Source organism: Dryas octopetala, chromosome 8 (assembly GCF_963921425.1).
Source record: "Dryas octopetala chromosome 8, drDryOcto1.1, whole genome shotgun sequence".
Classification (NCBI taxonomy): domain Eukaryota; kingdom Viridiplantae; phylum Streptophyta; class Magnoliopsida; order Rosales; family Rosaceae; genus Dryas; species Dryas octopetala.
In genome coordinates this window covers 1,380,751-1,401,440 of record NC_141373.1, presented here as the reverse complement: position 1 = coordinate 1,401,440, position 20,690 = coordinate 1,380,751, and the positions used below count along the sequence as shown (strand labels likewise).

Genomic DNA, 20,690 nt, shown 5'->3' with positions numbered 1-20,690 from the left:
CATGGCATCATTATCATCATCCACAACACAATTACCATATGAATTTGAGGGTAGTTATGTCCTTTTCCTCATCCTCCTTCTCTCTCTCTCTCTCTCTCTCTCTCTTTCATAATTAATTTGTGGGTAAGTCAAATTTCAAATTCTTTTAATTTTATCCGGCCAGAATCCACAAATGCTTTTTGTATGGAAAGAAATTAATACAAGAAATACAGATTTTCGATTAAAGATGCAATACATAATTAGCAATATTTGGGTGGATACAGATACAAGTTCATAAGGTTCATTATGCCTAGTCATTTTGAATTCACGTATATACGTGGTATCTAATCTGATAGAAGCAAGTATAATGTATCGAACTAGTATTTCTATGATTCTTTCAATTAATTTTCTAATTTTGTTATCAAAATTCAAACTAATCCTTTTGTCTTAATCTTTGTGTATGATATTTATGTCCGCGTAAGTCAACTATTACAATTAAGATTGATTGATTTTGTAATTAATGGTAGAGAAATCCATGGAATTTGTAATTAACTCAGAATTAGTAAAGAGCTGACTTATTAATTAACATGTCATGACCACATTAATTATTATAAAATAATTAACTAATAAATGTGTACATATATATAGCATTATTCTTCATTATATATATACTAACTAGTTAGCTTTTCTATATAATAACCAATGGTAGTTGGTTATTATACTATCTTTTCTTCGTACCTCAACTTCTTCTAACTGCATGGCCACATACATAGGCCCACACCAAACTCATCCAACGGACAAGAAAATTATAATTTTCTTGGTTTCCCACAACATCCACGTAGAAGTGTAGAACTTACATTTATAATTTATATAATAGAATCCAAATACATTAATACATATTGTGATAAAAAAAGTAGTTAAAGTGTAACTGTCGCACATGAAAATTTATGCATTGACTGAAACGTACCATGATCAGCATAGTCTAACATCAGTTACGTAAATGCAAGTCAATCAGATGTAATATTATGTAACCCTTACTTTGGTATTTGATATTCATCTGTTTGGCCGGCCCCTCGATCAAATTAAGAAAGAAGTTGATTAATTGGGTTTGAATGGTTATGAGTGAACTTTTGACTAAAACTAAGATTTAATTAATTACTCTACAATGAGCCTTGTTTAACGAGGCCTAATAAACAAACAAAACTCACACCAATTGACTCATACACTTCTGTCAAATTGAGAAGTGAAAGATTAGTACACTTTTTGTGTTTGTTTCTCATATGGAATCTCATAGAACTTCTAACTATATAGATGCTTCGTAATTTTTTTTTATTTTGTCTCAATAGATAATTTAGAACGACAATTTTACGAACGTGCTAAATATATGAGAATATAATATATATATTACCTGATACTTAAATACTATATTTAGTAGTACATAGCTTCTTCTTTTTTTTTGGCCAAGAAATGAAAGATTTCATTAAAACAGCCACACAGGCTCAAAAGAAACAATACAAACATACCAAAACCAAACTAACAAGCAGAAACCAAAAGCTAAGGAGAATAATTGCAACAACTAAACCATAAAACAATAACTCTAAAAAGCAACAAGCAAAAAATAACACCATCAATTTTTGTCTAGTTGCACAAATTATATATCGATTAATCTTTCCCAATATATTTGTCACATTTTATCAATTTTTATAATGTTTGATATATTTTAGAAGTTGTTGAATTTTTTAGGGGTCTTAAATGTTTGATTGGGTTGGTTCCTCTATACATGGAGAAAGAACCAATGGGACAAAGCAATTGAAAGGCAGGTAGATTCCTAAACCATCGCCTTCTCAACTCATTGCAATATGCCTTCTTATTGCCCTGCTTCAGCTGGTAGCTAGTTGGCACCAATTTTATTGTTTAATTCCCCTAAATTAACATTAGTAAAACACCAATTTGCATGCTCTATCAATATTGAAATATTGTATGTTGAGTAAACCACGAATATACAAATATATGCTTCGAAAGGTGATGATATATATATAAACAATATATTAGTCTCAAAACCTTTCTGTTATACTTTCGGGCCGGTCTTTAATTTTTATTTTATTAAGAAAAAGTTAAATAGCTTTTAAGCTTTACTATATTCTAAAACATCGAAACTTTAACGTGGAGCGAAAAAAAAAAAAATTACAATTAAACTTAATTAGCCACCTTTCCTATATATGCACGAGCCACGACGGATGATTTGATAATGAAAAGCATCACACCCCCATGCCATTTGATTAGTCTTTTATTTTATTTTATTTTTTATCAAACGATTGGAGGAGGATATATTCAAACTCAAAATCTGTAAGAGTAAATGCTCTTAACTAAAAGTATAAATTCCACTATTATTATTATAATTTTTTTGTTAGTATAGAAACGAGAAGCCGACCATATAAATTTACTTCTTCATAATATTACGAAAGATTTATAGTGTAGTCCATTTTATGAGACTTTCTTAGATTAAGACCGGTAGTGATTTAGGGTTTTTAATTAAATTATTTTATTTTTCCTTCTTAGATGGCTTTATATACGTTATGTTTTAACTCCGAGATTTTGGATGGACCCTAAACCTTAAACTCTATACAAAGTCCACTCTACACCTTAGGAGGGGAAATATCCTTCGAATCGGGAAAAGACTTTATTATGAATTAAAAGAATTTTCTTATAAATTAAAATGACTTTATTATGAATTAAAATGATTTTCTTATAAATTATTAGGAATTAAAATGATTTTCTTATAAATTTTAAAACACTTCTGGTCTCTATCTAAAAACTGTTTTCTAAAATACTTAAGCCTAATTATCTCTAATATTATTCCAACTAGCTTTTCTCTTGCCGAACACCTAATTAAACAATAATATACCTAACACATAATATAAAATTATATTAGTGGTTAAACACATAATATAAACACCTAATTAAGCAATAATATAAACACATTATAACCCAAATATATATAAACACCTAATTATAATAATATAGTGGTTAATGAACACCTAATTAAACAATAATATAAACACATTATAACCCAAAAGAATATTTTTTTATAGATTCCCCCAACGAAGACCTAGTAATTGTATTCTAACCACGAATCAAGAAGAGCTTGCACCGCAATCTATGTACTTTGTGGAACATATGCAAACTCAATTCAACAACACACAATACAAAACAAAAATGATTAATTAAATTAATTAATAAGAGCGCTATTAAGTATTAACTAAATTAATTAAGCTTATTTGTCATTCGATATTTGCGTTGATTCGAAGCGTTTTGACACTACTAGTACTACATACAAAATGTATAGCGTTTCTCTATACTATAAGACAAAAGAAATGTGATTAGCACTTCCCCATAAATAAGATGTATTCACACTCTACCGTCTACACTATAATATAATATAAGAAGTGTGAATAATACTTCCATATATACTTAAATATTTTTTCGACCAAAAAAAAAATTATACACTTATATGTTTTTTCAACTAACAATAAAAAAATCAGCAAATTATGGCCGGGTTTAGCCATGAGCTTAGTTTAGGTCTCCATATTTTTGTTTCTCCTCATTTCTTTGTTTTTTCTGTTTTGGACACTTACCTTGTTGGTCTTGGTTGTGCCAGGTCTCTGGCTTTGTAGTGTTGTTCTCTTCTTGGGCTTAGGCCCACCATTCTACCAAAACAATCTTGTCAAGAATAAAAAACATTACCAGTCAAAATTTTTACCCGGAATTGCAAACAATAGTAAACAAAAAAAGAAAGTGAAAATGTAGCAATGTAATATAAAAATGTGGTCCATCTAGTGCTACACTTACAATTACAAAGAAAACGTCCCCTTTCTCCTGTATGATACAAAAGCCCAACAGAGGCCCAACGGGCTCAAACAATTGGAAATTATATTAGGCTGAATAGCTTAATGGTTGTCATTGTACCTAACCAGTTGGCCCATTGACTCATAGCTTCTTTAGCTTCATCATAACCCAAGTTCAACCCAAGTCTGTTCCCAATCTCAAAGCCCAAAACGTTGATCCCAACGCCACGTGCTAACCACGTGTCAACCTTCATAGACTCATATATAAAAACGCTCACTTCAATCGCGTTTTATGAAGCTAAAAATAGTACTAAGACCATGGTCTCCTTCCGCTTCCCCTTCTCGTTTTCTCAGCCCCCAAAGCACACTCATCACACTCACACCTACTCCTCTGCCACGTCACGCCCCTTCTCCGCCACCTCCGCTGGCATTACCGTCGCCGCCGGCGCCGCTGCAGTCGCCGGAGTCGCTGCCCTCACGCAGCAGCACCCCACAAACCAAACGAACCCATTTCTCCAAAACGCACTGAATTTCTTCATGGCCAATCGCTCTCTGCCACCTTGGGGTTCTCTCTCTCTAAACGACACTCCCACCTCTGTGCTCGATTCCAAGACTGGGGTTTCGTTTCCTTCGGTTCTGGACTCCCGGCGACTTCTTGGAATTGGGTTGAGGAGAAAAAGCGTGTTTGGGTTGAAGAACATAGATGTCTATGCATTTGGTATCACATTTCTTTTCTTTTTGCCTTCGAAAATATCATTGCTTTTCTGTTGTTGAATTATCGAAGTTTATTGGGTGGGAAGCATGCATTGTTAGTTCAGTGTAGAAAGTAGTGGAAATTTTGTTTGTTCTGTATTGTGCGTGCATAGGATTTGAGCTTGTGCTAACTAAATGCATAATAGGAAACAAGAAATTGGAATTAGTAATAGGTTTGGATTAAGTTATGCAATCGAAATTTTTGGATACAATGCTGTTGAAGTGGTGTCATTTGGTGGTAATAGATTGATGCATGCTGTCTTTCAAAACCAGATAATGCTAAGAATATTGATGCTCTGTGATTATCATGGTCACTAAATTCAGTAAATTTTAGAATAATGCTAAATATCAGATACCATTTACTTGTAAAAGAATAGGCAGCAATGCTGCTAAATTTAGGATGACCATTTTGGAGAAGAAAGTTTGGGGATAATTAAGATAATAAGAGGGGGGGGGGGTCTTTTTGGTCAGTACATATCTCATGTAGATGATAAGTTTGTTAAAAAGGCAGGAGTTAAGAAGTTGCTCATTATATTTTGTAATAAATATTTTTTTCTTCAGACATTTGCCTTACATGGTACTAGTGGTCTGAGAAAAACTATCGCCAATAATTAAGTACTTTTGATCAAAATGAAATGGGATGGAAAGCGTGGATATCAGTAATTATGGAAAAACCTTATCTGTGCTTTCTTTCACATGTGCATAGCCTTGTGATACAATTTAATTCTACATTGTACCTGTGGATAGCCTTTAAGTCTACATCTTACATGTGCGTAGCTTTTGTGATACATTTCATTACAATATAGTTGTGTCTATCTGCAGGTATTTATGCTGATGATAATGACATAAAGAAACATCTCAGCGAGAAATATGGAAAACTGTATATTTCTGAACTTAAGGAAAACAAGGAGTATAGTGATGATCTGCTGGAAACTGATATATGCATGACTGTTAGACTTCAAATAGTTTATGGCAGATTGAGCATTCGTTCTGTACGTAGTGCTTTTGAGGAGTCCGTGGGAAGCAGACTAAAGAAGTTTGAAGGATTAGATGATCCAGAATTGCTCCAAAGGTAAATCATCTTCTTATTTCAAAGAATTTAACTACTTTGAAATGGCCATGCACATGTAACACATAGAAGGAATAACTAATAAGAAAGACAACATTTTTATGCATGTGAGGAAATGGCATTTCGCCATCCAACACTGAAATGACTTAAAAACTTTGTGACTAGCATCTGCTTCTTGTCAGCTTGCAGTAATATTTCTCAACTTCACTACATTTTTTTTTCTTGTTCTCTTCTTATAACCCTTGGTTTACAAAAGTCACATCTTTTACTATAATTCTATAATGCTGATAGCTAGTTTATTTGTAGGTTCACTTCCCAATTCAAAGACGAATATAAAATACCACGGGGATCTATAATAGACCTCTCGAGGGAACGGGGCTATGTACTCCGCACGACAAGTAAGAATTTCCCTTTCACTAATGTTTCGCTTTCTTCCAAGTACATCACAACAAACAATATCTACTGAATGAAATTAAAGATGCTTGTGTCACCAAAAAGATGCTTTAAGCAGGTGTAATCAATTTATTTTGTAGATCTTAAGATTACCTTTAATTTTTTATTTTTTTTGGCCTCAGATTACCTTTAATTTTAACACATGTTAAGTTCCTGCAGTTGATGGAAAGGAGGTGGGAAGCATCCAGAGCAAGCTCCTGTGTCGATCGATTCTGGATTTGTATATAGGTGAGGAACCATTTGATAAACAAGCCAAAGAAGATGTGAAGCTCAATTTGGTCTCTCTCCTTCAGAAGTAGATGGGATTGGGAGGCATTCGAAAGAGTCAGAATTTTTGTTTTCCTTTTTCATGTTTAATCATATTTAACAAAAGAGATCCTTGGCAAGACCAAACTTAATTCATATTAAAGTAGATAACCTGTGGAATTGGTCTTTGTATCCTTCATAGTTTGCATCATGTAGTTTATTTTCTATGTTTAAAGTTTAAACCTGGTAAATTAGGTAACCATCTCAGAAGTCCATGCGTCCAAGGCTCAACAACTCAAGTTTGAGAATAAAATAAATAAAAGCAAGGAGAATCGGATATTGAAATGGGTCAAGTTGTTTAATTTTTTTAATTAGAGCTAGTGAATTTGGTCTCTTTAAATGCAGGTCCATTCAAACATGCTGGACAAAGTTACAAGTAACTGCTAGTGCACACGAAATGGTCTATATACAAAAAGAATGCAAGCAGCCAATCAGACCAGTAGCGTCCATCTGCAACGTCTATCCATTCTTTTCCACTAAATTTTCAGTTGCATCTTTCTTTAAAGCTTCTTTGCTATCCATGGTCCCTACTCCATCCAAAAAACAAAATAGAAAATTGGTGATTAAATTTCTATAGAGAAAGAATTTGAGTACTTTTCTTCCTAGTCAAAAACGTTATCATATTAATGGCCAAAAAACAAAAACGTTATCATATTTACACATCACCATTAGACCGCTATGAATACCCCGAGAAGCTTTGAACCACCATTCACCAACCCATAAATTGACAAAATATATAGTTGGGCTCCCTACTCCCCACTCCCAACTTCAACATCAACATCAACACCCTCTTTCAACATGCCCACGTGCCCTTTAATCCTAGGACCAGCTCCACCCTTTGTAAGAACAGTGACTTGCATTGAACCTTATCCTCTACCAAAGTCCAAACTGGCTTTCACTTGGTTGCCACCTTTTTCCAAACCTATCAACAAGCTGCCAATGACTGATTAATAGAACAGGGCAGTAATCCTAGCCTCGAGGATCAAAATTTTAATGCCAGGGAAATGCCTTGATATTGCATTAGCTAGCCCATAATTGCAAGGCTTAATACTTGAGTTGAGAGAGGTGGGTAGGGCATGTGCTCAAGATTGACGGTATGTTCCTCCCACAAGCAGGAGAGGACATCTGGCCATTAGAAGTAGGCGAATTCTCAGTTTGCTGTGACTGTAATGTAGAAACTGATAAACAAGCTTTGGCTCCTGCAGAAACTATACTAGAGGAGGATTGGTTGTTGGGGAGTATATGTTGCCCTTGTGGTGGTGCTAAGGATGACTTGGGGTTTCCCCCAAAAGATATCTGAGTCTGACCTTGTGAAGCTCTTCCTTGTTGTTGGACTGAAGTATTGCATTGTATTAGAGCCTGTGAGAAAACAGGGGCGTTGTTTGGGAACTTGGCAACATTAGGTGTTGGTTGCTGCTGTTGCAACATATGTGGCTTCTGAAGCTGAAACTGGAACAGGTGCTGTTGTTGAGAATTTGATGATGATGTGTTCCCATCAACAGGAGGAGGCCAGCTTCCGGTTACAGGTGATGACATGAAGCTAAGGGTTCTTGCAGAATTATCAAAAACAAGGGTCTGCCCAGTAGTTGAGGAAGACTTCCCAGAAGCAGCGTCAGGATTATTGGAACCGCCTCCAGTACTCTTCCTTTCGGATATTTGGTGATTTTTTTGCTGTGCAGCTTGAGCTGCTGGTGCTACTTTGTACCCTTGCCGAGCCATATCTGGGAGGCTTTGAAATATTGCTGGATTTTGTGCCATGGATGAAAAGTTCAAGCATGAACCACTTGTACCGTTATTTCCACTGAGGGTGGCAAATGACATGCCGAATGCTTTAGAAGAGAGTTGCTCAACTCCACCCTTTAAGCCCTTTTGGTGTGATTGCTCAATGTGACTTCCACTGCCACCCCCACCACTCAATGTTTCATAGGGTGTCAAGGTAAAGTTCATGGATTGAAGTGGAACTGCAAAATTCTGCCCATAAACACTCTTTTGGGCATGAGAGGCACGTTTGTCAGCAGGAGATGCAGTATTCTCTCCATTCATCTCACTCTCAAGCTTGCAAGATTGGAGGGATGGTGGCACATACTGCAAGTGAGGCTGTTGTTGTTTAAGCTGTGAAGGGTGGAACATTTGATTTGAACAGAAAGGCCCATTAACAAAAGGCACTGCTTGAGCAGGGTTTCTTCCTCTAAAGGCCGGTGTTGTTCCTGTAGGAGTTGAAATGGGGAAAGGGTACCCATTGATTGAGAGGTATGGACCTTCCTTGCCTGTCCTATTCGGGTTATTAAAGTTCACTGCAGCTGCCATTGGTGTTGAAGACCTCCGCAGAGGTCTAGCAGCTGAATGACTCGGCATTGATGTATTGTTTGTTGATTTGGCATATTTCAAAGGACCAGATTCATTACTGGTTGCCATTACTGCTGCTTGATGTTGTCCCATAGGGAATATGAAAGTAGGTCCATTCTACAATTAAGAAAAGAGAGTAGATAATTATGTCGAACAAGACAAATCCACTAAACCAAAACTTTTACACTACAGAGTTGCAGACGACGAAGCTATACCATTCGATTAGCAGCAGAGGCTGGCTGTGGAGCTTGCTGAACTACAAGCTGCTTTCTCTGTGATGTTTGTCTGAAATTGGCAGCCCCTAAACTTGTATCTATTCCACCATGACCTGAAAACACAGCCTTCTCCTTTTCCTGTGCACGCCCAAGACTGGGACCTGAAAAGCTTCCTAGCAATGAGTTTCCAAAAACCATGTTTTCTGGCTTGGTGGGCCAAGAATTGTTCATCTTTGCAACCTGCTGATGCAAGTAAATGTTGCGAGCAATGTAATGGTGGGTTGCACATCTCTTAGAAATTGGTTTAGACGCAAGGCAATTGGAAGCCTGCATTTCACCCAAACAACAAATTCAAACTTACAATTACAAAGACAAGAAACAAAACAAAAGAAAATCTTGACATGGCCAAAAGAATGAAACCTCTAATTTGCCACTATCTTGATTTGGGTTCTCTTGAATTGTCTCCACCTTCTTCTCTTCCAGTTTTTCTAGCATAAATTTTTCCACCACTTCTTCCTTCTCCATCGGAGGAGGAGCCTGTTGAAAATGCAGGCACTGTTTATCTTCAGCAAATTGGAGAGCATTATACAAATGGAAAATGTAATCGAAATATGAGAACAAAAACCCTCACCATCAGATCAAATTCGAACGTGTCCTCTCTCTTCATCTCAACCTTGGACCCAGTTGAAATCCTGGCCAACAAATTGAACCCATTAAAGTTGAGACTTATGTTACAAAAATTAATCAGATATTTCGTTGATGGAATCAAGAAGAATAAAAAGAAACAAAGCAAAGATTCGTTGATGCTCACCCTTTTGTCCGAGTCGAATCCTCAAAATCAGCATCCAGCTTAGCATCTCGGCCAACCGATTCCGATTCTTCCATGAATGGTTTGACTTTGGCCTCCTTGTGCGACTCCATTGACCCAGATGCACCTTCTTCAGGTGCTTTCGTCATTTTTTCAGGTGGGTCACTTTCAACTACTTCAACTGCTGCTTCTGCAGGTGAAGTCTTGAAATCGTCGCTAATACCATTTTCATCTTTAGCTCCGAGTTTTGGCGTGGAGGTTTTGACAGTGGCAGTGTCGTCTTGGTCCTTGGAGCTCTGCGATTGCTTCTTTAGCCCGAAAAGAACCTCGGCGATTTCAATCTCAATACTCTCCTCTCCTAACCCAGAAGAACATTTAGACGACTTTGGAGGCCGAGTCTTGGGTCCAATTGTTTTCTGCATGTTCACAACCTCAAAAATCTCAAACTTCCTTCCTATAAATTCTTCCAAACTATAATTTTCTTTAATAACAAGCAAGAAAAAACTGACCAATTTCTTCCTTAAGCTCAGTTTCTGGAGATTCTGCTCTTCCCCAACTCCACTGCCATTCCCTGAAGGACCATATTCATGTGATGACCTTTTTCCAGAAGCTGCACAAAGATATTGAACCAAAAATAAAATAACAAAAACAGAGCAGAAGATCAAACTGAGAACAGAGAACAACATTTAGTGTACCTGAGCGAGCCTTTCTGGGCACTGAAACACCGATCATTTGGTGGGAAAGCTTCAAAGTTGGAGCTTGCTTTGAGACTGTGGCCGTGGCCGGCGCATGGTTTCTTCGGTGAGCCGACGACAAGGAGGAAGAAACTATCATCCGATTGTCGTCGTCATCACCAACCTCGCGCAACCTCGCCGGCGTCTCATTCAACTCCCCATGACCTTCCTCTGGACCAGAAATTCAGAAAGATGAGATAGATTCACACAAACACATACAAACAAGAACAGAGTAAAGGGTAAGTTTGGTGTCTGAACCAGATAGACCCGCAGAGTGTCGGAGGGTGGTGGTGGTTCTGTGGCGGCGCCTAGGAAATGATCCACTGGTTGCAGCCATGCTTGACCTTCTCTCCATAATTGTATTTCAGCTCTTCCCTACTCATCAAAATCAAAACTTCACCATCTCTGTTCTACTGCTCTCTGTTTTGGTTTGCTTCGCTGTATACCATACAAATATGCTCCATGCATTGAGAGATGTAATATACTAATATATCATTCTATTTCTCTACAAGTCGTTGATTATTATCATTTTTGGATTCTTTTATTTTGACAATAAGAATAGGAGGAGGTGATGGAGGCATTATTTTATGTATCTGCAGATGAAAGCAAACGATATCAAATATGTTTGAAATAAAAGATATAATAATTAATAAAGTAGCATATTCAATATCAATATCATCATCATCGACTATATATACATTCTATAATGGCTGCACACGTTAGTCCTTTAAATTTAAACTAGTCTTTTTATTCCCTTATTTAAGTGAAAAAATACTAAAAGCATGCTTCTTTGGCTTTTCAATACATGTATTTGAGTATGAAGCCCTAGGAAAGGAATCCATCATTCCATCATCCACTTGCCCATATATATATATATATATATACACGCTCGATCAGTGCGGCTGCATCTGAATAAAATTATATATATATATATCAGAATTTTATTCACTTAATGTTTTTTCTATTCGAGTTATCAAATTTGTCTATCAAATAATATGTTAAAACATAATACAATATTTTAATATTACAATCTAAAAACTAAAACGACCACATAATTGAATAAATGATACACTCTCACGTTATTTTATTGGATTAAATAAAAAGAAGAAAAGAAAAGGGCTTTGTTTATTCAATAAAATAAAGCAAGCTTACACAGTTACAGGTTACAGCCTTAATTAATTACACGCACATCCCTCATAGGTTTTAATAATTGGTTCATGAGGTTAGCCTGCCTCTGCCTAAAAGTGGTTGTTTGCGTGGGGATGGCTTCCTCTTTATTAAATATAATTCAGATTATTGTATTTGACTTAAGCTTACCTTCACTTATTTATTAAAATATATTAATATGATTGTACTACGACTAAAACAATATATTATAAATTAATCAGTGGGAAACATATTATATATATATATATAGGTTAAAGACAAGTTCATTCATCCCAGTGGCAAGCATTTTGATGCTCCACATACTACAGAGGACTTTGGGGAAGGTAACTAAATAAGTTAATTAATTAATAAGCATCTCACAGCTAGTCGTGGAGGTACCATGGTCAATGATTTAAAATTTAATAATTTAAAAAAGAATATTGAGTTTTTAATGTAGTGAAGCATTCATGGTTGGGTTGGGGGTTAGAGGTTAGAGGAGACAAATATTATTTGTTTTTTGAGCTGAGATCGAGAGCTCCGGACAAATATTCAAAGTTCAAACTCAAATGTTAGGTTTCTGACTTTTGGTAGTTTCTTTCTTTTTCAGAATTTTATATATATGGAAGTCCCGTAACTCCCGTTTCATGTTCCAAAGAAGCATGCAATTGCAACCCTTTTTTCTTTTTTGTTAATGGCATGCAGGAAAAGATTTATGAATGGGATATGTCATCCAAGAAAAACCAAATGAGTTGTGGATATGATTACTCATATTATTGAAAGCAAACAGAAGTAACTTGAACTTAAAAGGAAGCAATGCAAAGTTGCAAGCCCCATGCCCAAGGGAAAAGGGGGTGGTGGTGGTCCTAAGATAGTGATTTTCTCTATCAAAATATCCAATCATTCATAAGAACAATTTCATTCCTTGTTCCTTGGAAGTTTCTAAGAAATTGTATGTAGCAATTCGAATTCAGAAAAGCACAACGGGCAGGGACCAAATGCCTTTTTTTTTTTAACTCTCTAACATGGCATCAATTACTGGGGTAGGGAGTTGTCTTCATAAGGCAAGGATGGGACAAGTGCAAATGCCATGTTATGAGTATTGGGCCAGCCACAGAGAGTTTTGGTTTGGATTTTCAGAATCCAGTGCACTTGGGCTTAAGTCAGTCCAATTCTGTAACTTGGGCAATCCCTGGTTAAACTCCATCAAGCCCACAATGTTCAAAACTTCAAATCTGTCACAATATTATATTTCTTTTTTCCCTTAAAATCTTAATGGTTGCTATTTTTGGTCAGAAAAAACAATGGAGGTGTGAATATCTATGTAAGTTCATATGAGATTGTGCATGCTTCTAATTGAGAGCCTTGCAAATGAAGATGGCATATTTTTCCCCTTGAAAGTTGAAACAAAATGTCTGGTTAATTCAAAAGGTGCTTCTGTAAGGTAGGGTATATAAACAACACTGCAAGGTATACATACAAAAAAAGAGGGACCTAAAAAGGTTCCAAGAGATGAGCTCAACCATTTACATCAGCGCACGAACAGTCACTAAACCTTCAACAATTCCTGAAACACATTGAATTAGGTTTTAAAACAAGAATCAGCATAGGCAGTGCAGACATTCACAAATGCAGTAAACAATCAAATGGACGTAGTACCTTCTCTTTCTGTTTGTATGCAGCATCAATCTTCTTCACATACTCATCTGTCAATTTCTGCACAAAAGAAAGCAGGTAAGCACCATAGTTTTCAGGAACTGTCTAAATTCAATCCAAGTATTAAATGGTTCTTGATATAATTTTATAAAATATAATCTCCTACAGTAACCTTTGACATGAATATCCAAGCATTCATGAATGAAGATACAGGTGCCTGATATATCCACAAATGACCTTAAAGAAATGTCCAAGAAACTAAGCACCCTAGATAATCAACTATACAAGTTTTAAGTTACCTGCAAACCACTTGAGAAGTCCTTGGCATTATCTTCAGAGATCTTTTTTTCCTTTAAAAGAAAAATGTTCATGATATAAGTAACCTAAGTAAAATGTAGCAGAAAAAATAGAGGGGGGGGTGTGGAAGATTCAAACCTTCTCAAGTTTTTCATAAGCTTTTAAAGCATCTCTTCTTATGTTCCTCAATGCAACCTATTAACCATTGAGTAATAGGTCTTTCAGAGGGGCAAGGTCAATTAATTTAAATTATGGATAAATACACAGCCAATGGTTAATAAAGGAAGAATTCTTTAAATGCATTAGGTACTCCTTATTTTTACTTCAACATAGTGCCACAGTGAGACCTCACCATGAACAACTGAAGGAAAGATAGCTAGGGGTGGGGATCAGTTATTTAATATTTAGCATATATCAATTTGTGGGAACTGGTTAAGCATATGTACCCTACAGCCAAAACCATCAAAGTCTCAAACATTATATACTAATTGATCACAACAAACTAGAGGAGAGTTTTCTCCAACCATCAAAAAAAGATGCTACTGTACCTTCCCTTCTTCTGCCTGTTTTGCCACTATTTTTGACAATTCCTGCATTTAGAAAATGGAAAAACAAAGAAACGGAGGATGTATTAAAGAACATGATTGATTATCGTGCATCATCTGAAAACAGAACATTTCTTGTCGCCTTGATATATCAAAAATTAGCAGAATCTAGCATATTGACCTTCTCATCAATGTCAGTATTACCCAACATGAGTTTTATCAGGTCCAATATTTTTGGGAATTCTGTATAATTTGCACCGAGAATACAGCTAATTCTCAATTTATGAGCAAATCAAAGGAATACTCTGACCACAAGCTATCCAAATTTTGCATAAAAAAATTACAGAAGCATGCTGTCAAGCCAAATACTAGAAGTCTCAACCCTAAAAAATGGCATAGTAAAGAAGTCATGGAAATATACCAACAGAACAGGAACAGCTGAAAAGTAAAATGTGTTAAAAGATCAAAGATGAGAAAATACCTTCCTTCTATCAGATGTCAGTTGAGGTAGGGTCAACCGTATCACATCTCCATCATTATTTGGAGTCATACCAAGATCAGAGCCAACTATGGCCTTCTCTATAGCCTTTAAGCTGCAAAAGAGGATATGCCAAGTAGAAAGACAGATTACTTTTTGCTTATAGGAAGAAACACAGATTACTAAAAGAAATGATCCAATTGATCTCAAATGCACTCTTCCAATATAAGGCACCAGCTCTCTACAGCTCTACAGCACCAGTAGTTCTTCTAGGTGGCAAAGAGAAGGCAGTCAAAGGTCACTGAAAAATCACTGGCTTATATAGTTGTACATGCACTTCCTCTACTTATTGTACAGAGTACTGAGAAATCTAAAGCGAGCCCCTATCAGAGAAAGCCATACTTAGCTAGGTAGCAATTTCAGCTGGCTGTTATGCTTGTTATAGTGTGGCTTCCCTCCTCTCATTTCAGAAACATTTAGCAGTGACTATTGCATAGCAGACATGTGTCAATTGCATGAGTGTGAATGCAGCATGATGCACCGGCCTAAACCCTACTATTTTACATGTCCTTTAGTTTATGAAAATACCTGGATTTGTCGTATGGTTGAACTAAGAGGGAACCCGCATCAGGAGAACTAATTTGAGCAATGGTCTTCAAGCCAACTGGACTTCCATAATATTCAACCTAGAAAAGTATTGTGTTATAACCATTCTAAGAAAAAAGGTGCCACTGCCAAATTTCCAATCTATATTTACAAAAGTAGCTAGCAACCCCCTAGATTAATCCATACCTCAATTTTGTCCAGCATGGCTGGGTTTGCCCGTCCTGTCCGAATAGAATTGAAATTGGATCGTACCGTTTCAATAGTCTTTTCCATCCTTCCTTTCTGAAATATAACTAACATTTTCAATACAAATGTGTTCTTCCTGACTCCATCAAAAACCCAAACAGCCTTAAATCCCTGCACCCCAATCAGATACTAGTTATGACAAAAGACATCAGACAAACTTACAGCATCTTTTTCAATCACAGACTTCTCCGCTTCTATTTCTTCAATAGTAGCAGCTCGAACAGTTCCAGCTCTGCATATTTTAGCCGAAGAGAAAAGGAAAAGAAACATGAGTAGAAAGCAAATCAATTCACCACATCACCACAAACCCACAAACTCAGAGTAATTGCATTAACCATAATGACAGTGCTACACATCCCAAATTGCCAGGGAAACATCAATAAGTATGAAGAGTCCAACAATAGTCATTTTAAATACATCGGTGTTAAATGTTAAACCAAACGAATGCATTATAAACAAATTTTGAGTCAGCAAAACAACAAAAACAACCAGAGTATAATTCTGTGGCAAAAAACTTGCCTCTTTTGCAACAATTGCTTCTTCACAACAATGGGATTGCCAGAAAACTTATACTGAAATCTCACATAACTTGCAGCTGAGCTCCACGAGCACACGTTAACCGTGCTGGGCTGGCATTTCTTACAAACCGGACCTCCACCATAGGAATCTGTAAGTAAAAATGTCAAATTGTAGAGCACTTAGTATGCCAAACAAAAACACTCATTTACAAACTCAACCCAGTAAGCCATACGTGATTCAGAGTGTGTAGCCTGAGTATTACAAAACTGAACTCCAAAAGGGTCCCTTTAAAATTGGGCTATTGGCTTTTATAATGCAAAAGCAAGTCATAAAATTCATAAATTACCACTAATAATAATTATACGGTTTAATGGGTTATGTACCTCGAATGGAGAAGAGGGTTTTGGGAGGGTTTTGCTTGGGTTGGAGGATGGACCGTACAGGGGTTGCAGGAGAGAAGTGGGTTGCCATGAAAGCCGAACACTTGTATTCTGAGTGAAGCTTCTGGTCTGAGATATTTATCTATAACACTAAAGTAGTGACTAGGTGTTAGAGGTAGAGGGCAGAGTAGGCAATGGTCTCAGCCTGTCAAGGAGGTCAAGGAACACAGAGGGAGGGAGTGTGTAGCAATTCTGTGGCTGTGGATAAGAATTTTCCTTTGCCATTTTCATTGGGCTTGTTTGTTTCATTGGAATAACATAATCCAAACGCCGGATAAATCTATCCTGCACTGGTGCGGGACTGTATTCTTTTTCTTTTTCTTTTTTAAACCCTTTTTATGAAAAAAAATATATTTCCTAATAGTAGTTAGAAACCTTTTCACTTGGGGAATAGGCTAAAAACACACACTATTTATATGCAAGGCCATTTTATGCAAAATTAGTCTATTACTTATTTCTTCTTGCACAATGCCTCTCTCTTTCTGCTGCTTTCTTGTTTGGTCATGGCTTTGAGAAACGTTACACTGATTTTGTTCATGACAATGGCTTTACTGCGTTCTTTGTGTTAGTGCTAGACTTCTATGGCTGTTCACAGAGGCGGTGACTGCAGTAGGTGAACTTGTAGAGGATTTGTAAAAGGGGCTTCATCAGGAAAACATTCATATTTGTGACAATCTATGTAAACCCTCTTTCGAAAAAATTGTAACGAGTAAAGAAAATTAAATAAATTCTTGCTTTGTAGTTTCTTTTGTGATTTAATTTGAAGAGTTGTTACTTTCTAGTTTATTTATTACTATTATGCTTTTCCAATTTCACTATGTGCAAAGACCAAAAACCAAGGTTTTCTATTAAGTTTTCTTTGTTTATGAAGAAGATTTTCTAATTCTATTAAGTGAAACTTCTTGTTCATAAGTATGCAAGATTTCCGTTCCTAAAATATTAATCCACTATCATAAAGTAAACTCTTACTCTAAAATCATTACTCTCTTCTTTTTTCTCCTTTTTTTATATGTACTATATCGTTGATCAATATGGATGGTGGAATTAATGGGCAGAGTAAGTGGGATAGAGAAAGGGAAGGGTGATTGGGTGGGTGGGGGTTTGGGTTTTTTTTCATGTTTATTATTTTTAGTTTTTTAATTATTTGAGGGCAAAAATTGAAGATTTTGGAGAAAAAAACATTAGGGGTATCTCGAGGAATTGGGTTACATTGTGATAGTGTATTGCACTATTACTTAATGTTAGCTTATCCGAAAGACTACTGGGCTGGAGTTCCTAGCTTTAGCCTGGGAAATTGAGCTTAGAAATGGGCTTGGGAATGCGACCTTGACGGGCTTGACCTGATATATCTGCCTCAAGAAAATTGGATTTAGATTGGAATTCTCAAAATAGTCCCGAGCTAGACCCATCCTTGTTTAATGGAAGACTTGGAATGGCCCCAATTCAAATTAAGCCTAATTTAATTTCTCTTTTTATTTATACTTATAAAAAAGAGAAATTACCAAAAAGAGGTGAAAACTAATAAGGAAATTTAGTGAGTCCGCATAAAATAATAATAAATAAATAAATATTAGAACATTATTTTTTTCTTGCTAGAGCACACCATAGATCAAGGCACCATTATTGCCTTGTGAATATGATTTCCATGGATACAGATAGATCACCAATCAAAGATATATTGATTTCGTAATTACTAATTCTCAATCAATTACCATCTTTAGTAAAATGGCGCCATAGGGTAAGTTCAAGTAAACACCAATATTTTCGTGCCCAAAAAAAAAAACAAACAAATTCGTTTCCTGAAATTGCTCCTTGATATCACTATATATATGCACACACAATTATAGGTGATCTTCACCATTTCATTTACCACTCACCTACCATACATAATATCCAATTGCTTTCTATTCTCAAATATTAATTTCTGTCTTTCTCTCTCTCTAGATCTCTTTGTGGGTTAGCTAGCCATGGCTTTGGCTAAGAGTTCAATGGTTTTTTTCTTGGTTATGTCTTTGTTGGTGGTCTCTTTTGGTGCTGTTTACAAGGTGGGCGACTCTAATGGGTGGACAGACAAAGGCAATGTTAATTACATGCATTGGTCATCTACCAAGAACTTCACTGTTGGAGACACTATCAGTAAGCCTTTTGTTTCCCATATATATTTTTTAATCTATATGAGTTCTAACATGCATGTTTGGTGTTTCATTAGCCAAATTCTAACAAAGGCTATGGTTTATTTTTTATCCTTTTTTTTTTGTCAGACCCTCGGTTTTTATCCTTATTTTATAATTCATGTGGTTCAATCTTTATAATAGAAACTCAATTTTATGCCATGTACTTAATTAAAACTCTTTGCACACCAAAAATGAACAAAACATATTTACCACTTTTTTCTTGCATCAAAACGATCACAAAGTTCCCATTTGACAATTTAAAGTTGAATATTATGAGAAAATTATTGATAGTTATTGGAGAAAACCTCTCTTTCATGGGTGTGTATATCTTTTATGTTTATTTTTTTACATTACATCACATGATTAAAGAGATTGATAACTGTTAAATGGTTAGTTATGTGGGTTTTTCAATACATTAATATATGTGGGGTTTTCGTTTTCCTTAACGTGTATTGCATGCAGTATTCGAGTACGATGCCCGACTACAGAATGTGATGCAAGTAACTCGTAGAAACTTCAAATTATGCAACACAACAAATCCAATTGCTATCACTGACTCCGGTAACGATTCCATACCCATAAAGGAGTCTGGCCACTTCTTCTACATCTGTGGCGTCCCTGGACACTGTGAGTGGGGCCAGAAGGTTGACATCAGAGTTCCAAAACCAGGCCCAAGCCCAACTCCCAGCCCAAATGCAAGTGGCCCTTCTCCCACCGCAAGCGCACCCACCTTAAGGATGAGTCCACGCGCAAGTGCGCTCACTGCAAGTCCAAGTCCAAGCCCAAGGCCCCACCATATTCCAAGCCCCCACCATAGCCCAAGCCCAACTCTCAGCCCAAATGCAAGTGGCCCTCCTCCCACCGCAAGAGCTCCTACCACAGCAAGTGCACCCACCTTAAGTCCGAGTCCACACGCAAGTGCGCCCACTGCAAGTGGCCCCACCGCAAGTCCGAGTCCAAGCCCAAGGCCCAGCCATATTCCAAGCCCCCACTATAGCCCAAGCCCAAGCCCAACTCCCAGCCCAAATGCAAGTGGCCCTGCTCCCACCGCAAGTGGCCCCACTGCAAGAGCTCCCACCACAGCAAGCGCACCCACCTTAAGTCCAAGTCCACGTGCAAGTGCGCCCACTGCAAGTCCGAGTCCACGCGCAAGTGCTCCCACCGTGAGTCCAAGTCCAAGCTCAAGTGCCCGCACCGCAAGTCTGAGTTCAAGCCCAAGTGCCCCCTCCATAAGTTCGAGTCCAAGCCCAAGGCCCCACCATAGCCCAAGCCCAACTCCCAGCCCAAATGCAAGTGGCCCTACTCCAACCGCAAGTAGCCCCACCACAAGAGCTCCCACCGCAGCAAGTGCACCCACCTTAAGTCCGAGTCCACATGCAAGTGCGCCCACCGCAAGTCCGAGTCCACGCGCAAGTGCCCCCACTATGAGTCCGAGTCCTAGCCCAAGTGCTCCCTCTGTAAGTCCGAGTCCAAGCCCAAGGCCCAGCCATATTCCAAGGCCCCACCATAGTCCAGTCCCAAGGTCAAGGCCCCACCATAGTCCAATCCCAAGGCACAGTAAAAGTCCATCTCCAAGCCCCAGCCCAATACCCAGTTCGAGTCCTGATGATGATAATGTTGTTGATGTAGCTCCCCCAGCCCCGAATAAAAATGAGAATGCTCCCCCAGCCAAGCGCAATGCTGCACCTAAGCAATCTTCTCAGGGGTTCCCTACCATGCAGTTTGTGGTTGCTATGGGGGTTCTTGGCCTGTTTCGCAATATAGCTATCTAGGAATATGCTTCTATTATTAGTTTATGGATAGTAATTACTAGTTTGCTTTTGTATTAATTACCCATGATCTCTTTGGTCTTTGTCAATAAGTTATTTGTGAACTGATTTAGAATATCAATAATGCTACAGTCACTAAATTTATGGATTTGTTTTTGACTTTTTGCTCATTATTAGTTAATTCAAGGATTTCAGTGTTTAAATTAATAATTTAGGATTGGAGGCAATCAAAACCTCCTCCTTCCCTAAAACCCACAAAAAGAAATGTGGTGGTAAATTGGCAATCAAAATAAAAGGGTAGCTAATTAG

At 37.2% G+C, this 20,690-nt stretch overlaps 3 protein-coding genes across 3 annotated transcripts; 1 reads left to right on the top strand and 2 right to left on the bottom strand.

Moving 5' to 3' along the window:
* The first annotated feature begins 4,132 nt into the window (after nucleotides 1-4,132).
* On the top strand, nucleotides 4,133-6,587 carry FAP1 (Chalcone-flavanone isomerase family protein). The gene is made up of 4 exons (XM_086254921.1): nucleotides 4,133-4,542; nucleotides 5,400-5,649; nucleotides 5,953-6,044; nucleotides 6,259-6,587. Exons 1-4 carry the CDS (start codon nucleotides 4,143-4,145, stop codon nucleotides 6,396-6,398), a joined length of 882 nt encoding a protein of 293 aa, XP_086111047.1. The 5' UTR covers nucleotides 4,133-4,142; the 3' UTR covers nucleotides 6,399-6,587.
* A 160-nt stretch (nucleotides 6,588-6,747) lies between these two features.
* TKL (TIC-like protein) lies at nucleotides 6,748-11,108 on the bottom strand. Its single transcript, XM_086254430.1, has 8 exons — nucleotides 10,767-11,108; nucleotides 10,470-10,679; nucleotides 10,284-10,384; nucleotides 9,778-10,190; nucleotides 9,598-9,658; nucleotides 9,387-9,503; nucleotides 8,967-9,293; nucleotides 6,748-8,868 (listed from the first exon to the last, which is right to left on the bottom strand). Exons 1-8 carry the CDS (start codon nucleotides 10,861-10,863, stop codon nucleotides 7,450-7,452), a joined length of 2,745 nt encoding a protein of 914 aa, XP_086110556.1. The 5' UTR covers nucleotides 10,864-11,108; the 3' UTR covers nucleotides 6,748-7,449.
* A 1,899-nt stretch (nucleotides 11,109-13,007) lies between these two features.
* RRF (ribosome recycling factor, chloroplast precursor) lies at nucleotides 13,008-16,633 on the bottom strand. The gene is made up of 11 exons (XM_086253778.1): nucleotides 16,382-16,633; nucleotides 15,999-16,146; nucleotides 15,642-15,711; nucleotides 15,420-15,515; nucleotides 15,216-15,313; nucleotides 14,631-14,742; nucleotides 14,153-14,194; nucleotides 13,743-13,799; nucleotides 13,607-13,657; nucleotides 13,311-13,367; nucleotides 13,008-13,218 (listed from the first exon to the last, which is right to left on the bottom strand). The coding sequence occupies exons 1-11, from the start codon at nucleotides 16,467-16,469 to the stop codon at nucleotides 13,201-13,203; spliced, it is 837 nt and encodes a 278-aa protein (XP_086109904.1). The 5' UTR covers nucleotides 16,470-16,633; the 3' UTR covers nucleotides 13,008-13,200.
* Nucleotides 16,634-20,690: the final 4,057 nt, after the last annotated feature.

What these genes read in the sequence shown, in the direction of transcription:
- FAP1 (XM_086254921.1), top strand. Translation starts at nt 4,143, where the DNA reads ATGGTCTCCTTCCGCTTCCCCTTCTCGTTTTCTCAGCCCCCAAAGCAC. An exon ending in GATCCAGAATTGCTCCAAAG is followed by an intron (nt 5,650 to 5,952) that starts GTAAATCATCTT and finishes GTTTATTTGTAG; the next exon opens with GTTCACTTCCCAATTCAAAG. An exon ending in CTATGTACTCCGCACGACAA is followed by an intron (nt 6,045 to 6,258) that starts GTAAGAATTTCC and finishes AAGTTCCTGCAG; the next exon opens with TTGATGGAAAGGAGGTGGGA.
- TKL (XM_086254430.1), bottom strand. Translation starts at nt 10,863, where the DNA reads ATGGAGAGAAGGTCAAGCATGGCTGCAACCAGTGGATCATTTCCTAGG. An exon ending in TGAGCTTAAGGAAGAAATTG is followed by an intron (nt 10,191 to 10,283) that starts GTCAGTTTTTTC and finishes GTGAACATGCAG; the next exon opens with AAAACAATTGGACCCAAGAC. An exon ending in GATTCGACTCGGACAAAAGG is followed by an intron (nt 9,659 to 9,777) that starts GTGAGCATCAAC and finishes TTTGTTGGCCAG; the next exon opens with GATTTCAACTGGGTCCAAGG.
- RRF (XM_086253778.1), bottom strand. Translation starts at nt 16,469, where the DNA reads ATGGCAACCCACTTCTCTCCTGCAACCCCTGTACGGTCCATCCTCCAA. An exon ending in AACCCTCTTCTCCATTCGAG is followed by an intron (nt 16,147 to 16,381) that starts GTACATAACCCA and finishes TTTTACTTACAG; the next exon opens with ATTCCTATGGTGGAGGTCCG. An exon ending in CTGTGATTGAAAAAGATGCT is followed by an intron (nt 15,516 to 15,641) that starts GTAAGTTTGTCT and finishes GTTATATTTCAG; the next exon opens with AAAGGAAGGATGGAAAAGAC.